The sequence below is a fragment of the Sparus aurata genome, chromosome 1 (assembly GCF_900880675.1).
Source record: "Sparus aurata chromosome 1, fSpaAur1.1, whole genome shotgun sequence".
NCBI lineage: Eukaryota > Metazoa > Chordata > Actinopteri > Spariformes > Sparidae > Sparus > Sparus aurata.
Window position 1 is genome coordinate 1,113,549 of NC_044187.1, and position 10,592 is coordinate 1,124,140.

The 10,592-nt window shown below is 48.0% G+C and overlaps 1 protein-coding gene across 1 annotated transcript in view; it reads right to left on the bottom strand.

The window, feature by feature from the left end:
* Positions 1–262: 262 nt before the first annotated feature.
* psen2 (presenilin 2) overlaps positions 263–10,592 on the bottom strand; it is a 10,902-nt gene continuing 572 nt past the window's right edge. The window contains exons 2-11 of the mRNA XM_030424620.1: positions 9,956–10,092; positions 9,622–9,851; positions 9,404–9,545; positions 9,102–9,169; positions 8,782–9,002; positions 8,580–8,678; positions 3,349–3,414; positions 2,941–3,027; positions 2,740–2,855; positions 263–2,120 (exon numbers count right to left, since the gene is read on the bottom strand). Coding sequence (XP_030280480.1) covers positions 1,965–2,120; positions 2,740–2,855; positions 2,941–3,027; positions 3,349–3,414; positions 8,580–8,678; positions 8,782–9,002; positions 9,102–9,169; positions 9,404–9,545; positions 9,622–9,851; positions 9,956–10,087 — 1,317 coding nt within the window. The 5' untranslated portion in view covers positions 10,088–10,092 and the 3' untranslated portion in view covers positions 263–1,964. The remainder of the gene's footprint in view (positions 2,121–2,739; positions 2,856–2,940; positions 3,028–3,348; positions 3,415–8,579; positions 8,679–8,781; positions 9,003–9,101; positions 9,170–9,403; positions 9,546–9,621; positions 9,852–9,955; positions 10,093–10,592) is intronic.

The window sequence follows — 10,592 nt, forward strand, 5'->3', positions numbered from 1 at the left end:
TGTATAAATATTCAAAGTAAAACGTCTGAAGAATAAAGTTGTACTATCAGAATCAACACCAACATTTATGAGGAAGTGTTCTTTTGGGGAGTCAAAGTCACATAAACCTGTTGGTGCCCTCTGCTGTCTGTCGACCCGGCCGGTTCTGGAGAAGTAATATAATGATGAAATGTCATCAGGTCACGTGTTGGAGTCCAGCTGGTCGATGAGCAGAACCAGACAGGAAGTTGCTGCCAAACCAAAGCCAGAAACTAAAAGAGGCTCAAGTTTCATTACATCATTTTATTTCATTACAGCAGTTTAACAGTTGGACTTGATTGCACAGGAAGATGAAATAAAACAAGTTTGACACCTGAATCACTTTCTACAAAATGTATATAAAGCCCCCCCACCTGTATGTTAGTAATAAAGCTAAGAGACAGTCTGCTGTTTGTTCTGCGAGCAGAAGGAACATCTGGAGACAAACATCTGGTTCTGTCTGTGTCCGACACCGGCAGGACCGGAGCTGAGCAGCAGCTCACAAACCAAATGATTTTAAAGTTGAAGAGTAAAGTTGTAATATTTCAACGATACAGTCCAAAATGTACAAGAGATTTGATTTAGAGCCAAAAGAAAGACTAAAGATTCAGTTCAGGATCAAAGTGGATGTGACACATAAATATCTGATGATTCATTTCCTGATTAAACTTTTTAGTCTATCAAATATTAGAAAAACAGTGAAAATGATCTTCAACCATCCAAACTGAGACAAAGAAACGCATCACAAGTTCACATGTGAGCAGCCGGAGCCGCGAGTCCGTCCAGTCACAGCTGCAGATAATCAATCGGCTCCGTCTACACTCATCTCTAAATGTTCTGTTGAAGTTCTGTTGACTGGATCAGTTCTGTCAGCGTCGCTCTGACCGTCAAGTGAGACTATAAAAATCTGGTTTGTGTTTGACGGATCCAGAAGACGTTCTGTTGTTGAATCGTTGACGGAGACGAGACGTCAGTTGTATTTATTCTGCTTTTATTTCAGTTCAGTGGTGACGTTTGTAATTAAACCTTCATGAAGCTGATGTGAGATTAAGACATCACCACAGAAGCATCACAGGTGTTCTCACACACTCACTTCTGTCTTCTGGATGTTTCTCAGGGTTTTTTTGCCACAAACTGGCGACTAGCAGACGGATGACGTCACATCAACAAAACAATCAATTTAAAGAAGAGATTTTTATTCTGAAAATCTACAAACTCTGTTTTATTTAAAATAAACATCTGCTGTCATAAAAATGTTTTCAATACAACCTTTAACGTTTCGCTGGGCGGGTTATCTTTAAACTTCCTGTCTAGACAGGAAGTGAGGATCAGTTTCATAATCCACCGTCAGATTATTTAATCTATTATCGATCATGTTCAATAAATAGTTAATAAACTGTTAACATGTGTTTAAACCAGACAAACACAAACCAGCTGCTGCTGTTAATGAAGCCAACCAGAAGTTAAAAGACCAAACAGGAAGTGGAGTGAACGCCGCGTGTCTGTGTGAGGTCACTAACGAGCACAGGGAATCTTTACTGATTAAAAACAGGAATGTTTGTTAGCTGTGACGGACAGGAGCGGCAGCCAATCAGAGGCAGCCGCGGTGTTCTCTGGTCTCAGTCAGCGAGTGTTACATCCAAACTGTTCCCCAGAAACAGACACTCTACAGACTAATGCAGGTCTTTCCTTTACAGTCAGCAGGTGATCAGGAACACACCTGAGCACAAACAACCAGGTGACCTTCAGCCACCGTCACCACCTCACACCCACGCCAGCTTCCTGTCTGCATTACATCACTTCCTGTGGTTAAGTCAGCGTGTCATGTTCCCCAAACAGACTTTTAAAGACAGGAAGTGGTCTTTGTGCATCATATCATCAGACGGCGGCGGGCCTGCAGGACAACGAGGAAGAGGAGGGGCAGGTGAAGGGGGCGTGGCTTCCTGTCAGATGTAAAACTGGTTAGCAGCCAGGTTGTCCATGAAGGGCTGAACCAGGAAGTCCGTGGAGAAGTAGAAGACGAGCCCGAAGGTGATGGAGATGGGCAGCGCCGGCAGAGCCTTCTTAAAGATGGCCAACAGCAGCAGAGTCAGACACAGGCCCTGAGACAGGTGGAGGACAGGTGGAGGACAGGTGAGGTACAGGTGAGGTACATGTAGAGGACAGGTAAGGTACATGTAGAGGACAGGTGGAGGACAGGTGAGGTACATGTAGAGGACAGGTGGAGGACAGGTGAGGTACAGGTGGAGGACAGGTGGAGGACAGGTGAGGTACAGGTGGGGTACAGGTGGAGGACAGGTGGAGGACAGGTGAGGTACAGGTGGAGGACAGGTGAGGTACAGGTGGAGGTACATGTAGAGGACAGGTGGAGGACAGGTGAGGACAGGTGGAGGACAGGTGGAGGACAGGTGAGGTACAGGTGGTGGACAGGTAGAGGACAGGTGAGGTACAGGTGGAGGACAGGTGGAGGACAGGTGAGGTACAGGTGGAGGACAGGTGAGGTACAGGTGGAGGACAGGTGGAGGACAGGTGAGGTACAGGTGGAGGACAGGTGGAGGACAGGTGGAGGACAGGTGGAGGACAGGTGAGGTACAGGTGGTGGACAGGTAGAGGACAGGTGAGGTACAGGTGGAGGACAGGTGGTGGAGAGGCAGACAAACAGACTTCAGTGTTGCGTCTCCGTCATGGTGGAAGTCTGACGGGTGTTAATCTAAAACTTACGATAAGAATGGCGACGAAGCAGGCGAGCGTGGTGTTCCAGTCTCCGCCGGTCGCCGCAGCCTTCCCGACCAGAACGCTGTAGAAGATGAAATCCCCGAGGCCGAGCTTCACCCCTCCTGCAACACCAAACACACCTTTAACGTCCCGCAGAGACACAACACACTCCATCGGTCCAACACGTGTCCTGCCGTCTGAACTCACGGTCCTCCTCCAGCTCATCCTCTGGAAACGACCGCGGCTGTCGACTCTCAGGCTCCACCCCCCTGCTGCTCTGCTCCGCCTCCTCATCTGGAAAACAAAATGGCGGCAGTGTGATGGCGTGAACATAACGAACAGATCCATAGCAGCTGTCAACATCTGGTTATCAGTGTGTACCGAACATTATTAACAAAAAGTCAAAAATGATGATTAAAATGATGTAAAGTGAACGTCTGAAGAGAAAACAATCATTTTACAGAACATCTGAAGTTCTTTAATTACTGTGGCATCTAAAGATTACAGCACACGGTCCAACATCAGACTGTACAGGAGGCCATGACGTCATCTCCACCCCCCCATTTCCCATGATTCCTAGCTTGTGACGTTACAATGTTGTTTGTAATGTCGGACCTGTTTCGTGTCCAGAGTGCTGAGCGTCGTTCGGGCTTGCCATCCCCACCGTCCACATCATGGCGGCTGAAAACACACAAAACAAAACCATTAGATCTCATTGGCTAAGAGGAGGAGTTTATATCATCAGGAGGAGGAGAGGAGCACTTTATATCAGGAGGAGGAGGAGAGGAGGACTTTATATCATCAGGAGGAGGAGAGGAGGACTTTATATCATCAAGAGGAGGAGAGGAGGACTTTATATCATCAGGAGGAGGAGAGGAGGACTTTATATCATCAGGAGGAGGAGAGGAGGACTTTATATCATCAGGAGGAGGAGAGGAGGACTTTATATCACCAGGAGGAGGAGAGGAGGACTTTATATCCTCAGGAGGAGGAGAGGAGGACTTTATATCATCAGGAGGAGGAGAGGAGGACTTTATATCATCAGGAGGAGGAGAGGAGGACTTTATATCCTCAGGAGGAGGAGAGGAGGACTTTATATCCTCAGGAGGAGGAGAGGAGGACTTTTTATCATCAGGAGGAGAGGAGGACTTTATATCATCAGGAGGAGGAGGAGGACTTTATATCCTCAGGAGGAGGAGAGGAGGACTTTATATCATCAGGAGGAGAGGAGGACTTTATATCATCAGGAGGAGGAGAGGAGGACTTTATATCATCAGGAGGAGGAGAGGAGGACTTTATATCCTCAGGCGGAGGAGAGGAGGACTTTATATCATCAGGAGGAGGCGAGGAGGACTTTATATCCTCAGGAGGAGGAGAGGAGGACTTTATATCATCAGGAGGAGGAGAGGAGGACTTTATATCATCAGGAGGAGGAGAGGAGGACTTTATATCATCAGGAGGAGAGGAGGACTTTATATCATCAGGAGGAGGAGAGGAGGACTTTATATCATCAGGAGGAGGAGAGGAGGACTTTATATCCTCAGGCGGAGGAGAGGAGGACTTTATATCATCAGGAGGAGGCGAGGAGGACTTTATATCCTCAGGAGGAGGAGAGGAGGACTTTATATCATCAGGAGGAGGAGAGGACTTTATATCATCAGGAGGAGGAGAGGAGGACTTTATATCATCAGGAGGAGGAGAGGAGGACTTTATATCCTCAGGCGGAGGAGAGGAGGACTTTATATCATCAGGAGGAGGCGAGGAGGACTTTATATCCTCAGGAGGAGGAGAGGAGGACTTTATATCATCAGGAGGAGGAGAGGAGGACTTTATATCATCAGGAGGAGGAGAGGAGGACTTTATATCATCAGGAGGAGAGGAGGACTTTATATCATCAGGAGGAGGAGAGGAGGACTTTATATCCTCAGGCGGAGGAGAGGAGGACTTTATATCATCAGGAGGAGGCGAGGAGGACTTTATATCCTCAGGAGGAGGAGAGGAGGACTTTATATCATCAGGAGGAGGAGAGGAGGACTTTATATCATCAGGAGGAGGAGAGGAGGACTTTATATCATCAGGAGGAGGAGAGGAGGACTTTATATCCTCAGGCGGAGGAGAGGAGGACTTTATATCATCAGGAGGAGGCGAGGAGGACTTTATATCCTCAGGAGGAGGAGAGGAGGACTTTATATCATCAGGAGGAGGAGAGGACTTTATATCATCAGGAGGAGGAGAGGAGGACTTTATATCATCAGGAGGAGGAGAGGAGGACTTTATATCATCAGGAGGAGGCGAGGAGGACTTTATATCCTCAGGAGGAGGAGAGGAGGACTTTATATCATCAGGAGGAGAGGAGGACTTTATATCATCAGGAGGAGAGGAGGACTTTATATCATCAGGAGGAGGAGAGGAGGACTTTATATCCTCAGGAGGAGGAGAGGAGGACTTTATATCATCAGGAGGAGGAGAGGAGGACTTTATATCATCAGGAGGAGGAGAGGAGGACTTTATATCATCAGGAGGAGGAGAGGAGGACTTTATATCATCAGGAGGAGAGGAGGACTTTATATCATCAGGAGGAGAGGAGGACTTTATATCATCAGGAGGAGGAGAGGAGGACTTTATATCATCAAGAGGAGGAGAGGATGACTTTATATCATCAGGAGGAGGAGAGGATGACTTTATATCATCAGGAGGAGGAGAGGAGGACTTTATATCATCAGGAGGAGGAGAGGAGGACTTTATATCATCAGGAGGAGGAGAGGATGACTTTATATCATCAGGAGGAGGAGAGGAGGACTTTATATCATCAGGAGGAGGAGAGGAGGACTTTATATCATCAGGAGGAGGAGAGGAGGACTTTATATCATCAGGAGGAGGAGAGGATGACTTTATATCATCAGGAGGAGGAGAGGATGACTTTATATCATCAGGAGGAGAGGAGGACTTTATATCATCAGGAGGAGAGGAGGACTTTATATCATCAGGAGGAGGAGAGGAGGACTTTATATAATCAGAGGAGGAGAGGAGGACTTTATATCATCAGGAGGAGGAGAGGAGGACTTTATATCATCAGGAGGAGGAGAGGATGACTTTATATCATCAGGAGGAGGAGAGGAGGACTTTATATCATCAGGAGGAGGAGAGGAGGACTTTATATCATCAGGAGGAGGAGAGGAGGACTTTATATCATCAGGAGGAGGAGAGGAGGACTTTATATCATCAGGAGGAGGAGAGGATGACTTTATATCATCAGGAGGAGAGGAGGACTTTATATCATCAGGAGGAGAGGAGGACTTTATATCATCAGGAGGAGGAGAGGAGGACTTTATATAATCAGAGGAGGAGAGGAGGACTTTATATCATCAGGAGGAGAGGAGGACTTTATATCATCAGGAGGAGGAGAGGAGGACTTTATATCATCAGGAGGAGAGGAGGACTTTATATCATCAGGAGGAGGAGAGGAGGACTTTATATCATCAGGAGGAGAGGAGGACTTTATATCATCAGGAGGAGGCGAGGATGACTTTATATCATCAGGAGGAGGAGAGGAGGACTTTATATCATCAGGAGGAGAGGAGGACTTTATATCATCAGGAGGAGGAGAGGAGGACTTTATATCATCAGGAGGAGGAGAGGAGGACTTTATATCATCAAGAGGAGGCGAGGATGACTTTATATCATCAGGAGGAGAGGAGGACTTTATATCATCAAGAGGAGGAGAGGAGGACTTTATATCATCAGGAGGAGGAGAGGAGGACTTTATATCATCAGGAGGAGGAGAGGAGGACTTTATATCCTCAGGAGGAGGAGAGGAGGACTTTATATCATCAGGAGGAGGAGAGGAGGACTTTATATCATCAGGAGGAGGAGAGGAGGACTTTATATCATCAGGAGGAGGAGAGGAGGACTTTATATCATCAGGAGGAGGAGAGGAGGACTTTATATCCTCAGGAGGAGGAGAGGAGGACTTTATATCATCAGGAGGAGGAGAGGAGGACTTTATATCATCAGGAGGAGGAGAGGAGGACTTTATATCATCAGGAGGAGGAGAGGAGGACTTTATATCATCAGGAGGAGGAGAGGAGGACTTTATATAATCAGAGGAGGAGAGGAGGACTTTATATCATCAGGAGGAGAGGAGGACTTTATATCATCAGGAGGAGAGGAGGACTTTATATCATCAGGAGGAGGAGAGGAGGACTTTATATCATCAGGAGGAGAGGAGGACTTTATATCATCAGGAGGAGAGGAGGACTTTATATCATCAGGAGGAGGAGAGGAGGACTTTATATAATCAGAGGAGGAGAGGAGGACTTTATATCATCAGGAGGAGGAGAGGAGGACTTTATATCATCAGGAGGAGGAGAGGAGGACTTTATATCATCAGGAGGAGGAGAGGAGGGCTTTATATCATCAGGAGGAGGAGAGGAGGGCTTTATATCATCAGGAGGAGGAGAGGAGGACTTTATATCATCAGGAGGAGGAGAGGAGGACTTTATATCATCAGGAGGAGGAGAGGAGGACTTTATATCATCAGGAGGAGAGGAGGACTTTATATCATCAGGAGGAGGAGAGGAGGACTTTATATCATCAGGAGGAGAGGAGGACTTTATATCATCAGGAGGAGGAGAGGAGGACTTTATATCATCAGGAGGAGGAGAGGAGGACTTTATATCATCAGGAGGAGGAGAGGACTTTATATCATCAGGAGGAGGAGAGGAGGACTTTATATCATCAGGAGGAGGAGAGGAGGACTTTATATCATCAGGAGGAGGAGAGGAGGACTTTATATCATCAGGGAGGAGAGGAGGACTTTATATCATCAGGAGGAGGAGAGGAGGACTTTATATCATCAGGAGGAGAGGAGGACTTTATATCATCAGGAGGAGAGGAGGACTTTATATCATCAGGAGGAGAGGAGGACTTTATATCATCAGGAGGAGGAGAGGAGGACTTTATATCATCAGGAGGAGGAGAGGAGGACTTTATATCATCAGGAGGAGGAGAGGAGGACTTTATATCATCAGGAGGAGGAGAGGAGGACTTTATATCATCAGGAGGAGGAGAGGAGGACTTTATATCATCAGGAGGAGGAGAGGAGGACTTTATATCATCAGGAGGAGGAGAGGAGGACTTTATATCATCAGGAGGAGAGGAGGACTTTATATCATCAGGAGGAGGAGAGGAGGACTTTATATCATCAGAGGAGGAGAGGAGGACTTTATATCATCAGGAGGAGGAGAGGAGGACTTTATATCATCAGGAGGAGGAGAGGAGGACTTTATATCATCAGGAGGAGGAGAGGAGGACTTTATATCCTCAGGAGGAGGAGAGGAGGACTTTATATCATCAGGAGGAGAGGAGGACTTTATATCAGGAGGAGGAGAGGAGGACTTTATATCATCAGGAGGAGAGGAGGACTTTATATCATCAGGAGGAGGAGAGGAGGACTTTATATCATCAGGAGGAGAGGAGGACTTTATATCCTCAGGAGGAGAGGAGGACTTTATATCAACAGGAGGAGGAGAGGAGGACTTTATATCATCAGGAGGAGGAGAGGAGGACTTTATATCATCAGGAGGAGAGGAGGACTTTATATCATCAGGAGGAGGAGAGGAGGACTTTATATCATCAGGAGGAGGAGAGGAGGACTTTATATCATCAGGAGGAGGAGAGGAGGACTTTATATCATCAGGAGGAGAGGAGGACTTTATATCATCAGGAGGAGGAGAGGAGGATCAGTGTCTCTGCAGCAGCATCCTGGTGTTTCAGGTTCTGTGGACCTGTCTCAGCAGGATCACTGTGAGGGGAATCAGAACCAGTAACAGGCTGAGTGGACTCACATGAGTAGATGAGGGCGGGGAAGATGGGCTCGTTCCGTTCCTGAGCCGTTTCCACCAACATCCTGAGAGGACCTCTCGGTGACAGAACCGCCACCAGGTCTGTAACCACACAAGCAAACAGAGCAAGGCATGATGGGAAACAGATGTCAGCAGGTAAAGCTTTGATGACTTCATGTGCAGTCTCACGTGGACGTGGACTCACCGTAGACAGAGATGGCTCCCAGGATGACCCAGGCCGACCACTCGGGCAGGTACTTGATGAAGACGAGGGCCATGAGGGCGCTGATGAGGATCAGGTAGGCCTGCTGCAGCTGGAGCGGGCCCTTCCAGTGGATACAGATCATCCCCACCGCCCCGAAGTTCCAGATGATCACGCCCACCGTCGGGTAGTCCACCGCCAGGTTGTACGTCTTAAACACTTCCCTGGAGACAGAGGAGGACCACGATGAAGCAGCAGAACTGTTCAGAACTCCGGAGCGGTGCAGCACCACAACAAATGCAGTGACGATCAGCAGGACTCACCCCAGGTACATGAAGCTGAACCAGAACAGCAGCATGAGGGAGGACAGGATGAGCCAGCCGTGGATGAACTGAGGAGACACATCACGTCACACAGAGCTCCTGAGGAGGCGGCGCCCCCAGCAGGAGGTCCAACAGAACACACACCTCCACACACACACACACACACACCTCTCACCACAACACAGCACCACCTCCAGCCGGTTCTGACTGAACCTTCAGCTGCTACGTTCTACAGATCTACGTCCGTCTGAGTGACGTCGTCTCTGATTGGTCACTTAATACTGACCAGCTGTGGTTCTGACCTTGTAGCAGCGGTACTTGTAGAGGACGACCAGGAAGATGGTCATGACCACGATGACGCTGATCATGATGATGGTGTTGAGGACGGAGTTGAGGAGGCGGCGGCCGACAGACGCCGTGTTCTCGGTGAACGGCGTGTAGATCCTGCGGGGACAAACATGGCGGTTAGCTGTGAGCGGAGGAGTCGTCCATGTGAGGCGGCGGCTGAGTTTGGACCTACAGCTGCTGGTCCGTCTTCTCCGTGTAGAAGCTGACGGACTTGATGGTGGCGACCACGACCACCATGCACAGGGTGACGGGGATGAACAGCATGATGACGTGCTTGGCCCCGTACTTCAGAGTCAGCTCCTCATCGTCTGCATCCAGCTCCTGATCCGACCCGCCGCCGCCGCTGCCGCCTCCATCCGCAGCGGCCGGAGCAGCTGGACCCGCCCTCCTGCTCAGTCCGGGCTGCACCAACAGAGTCCGACAGTCAGGACATACATCATCACTTCACACTGAGATCAGAAGCTTAAAAAACTGATGTTGTGACGACACCAGACGACCAGAATTACCCTTTTGGATGGAGCGTCATTGGGCGGGTGGAGGTCCGGGTCTTCTTTGTAGGACGGTACCACCGGGTTCTCAGACGGGACCAGCGCCGTCCTCTCGTTGTAGGAGTCCTCGTCACTGTCCGAGGCGTTCATGGCGGCTGCACAGACAGAATCACCACACAGTACTGATCCGGATGCTCTTCATGAAGCCCCGCCCACACGCCAGAATCAGACATCAAAGACGGTTTGGGTCAAGTAATCTATTACTGATGACTCTTTTAGTTACCTTCAAAGTGCTATATATTGCATATTCCTAGTTACCTTCATCTTAAAGTAATCTATTACTGAAATATATCAGTACCGTGTTGTATTAGATAGATAGACTTTATTGATCCCAAGCTGGGAAATTCCGGTGTAGCAGCATCACACACACACACAGAGACAATAACAACACAATGAGATAAGAGGAACAACGTAGACATGTTCAATAACAATAGAGAAAAGTAATACACAGAATGTGTAAAAGTGTATAAATCAGCAGAGTAACTGTAGTGCAAGATGAAATATAAGGTGTGGTGAACAGAGTGTGTAAAACCAAAGTTTTATATTACTCAGTTACCTTCATCTTAAAGTAATCTATTACTGAAATATATCAGTG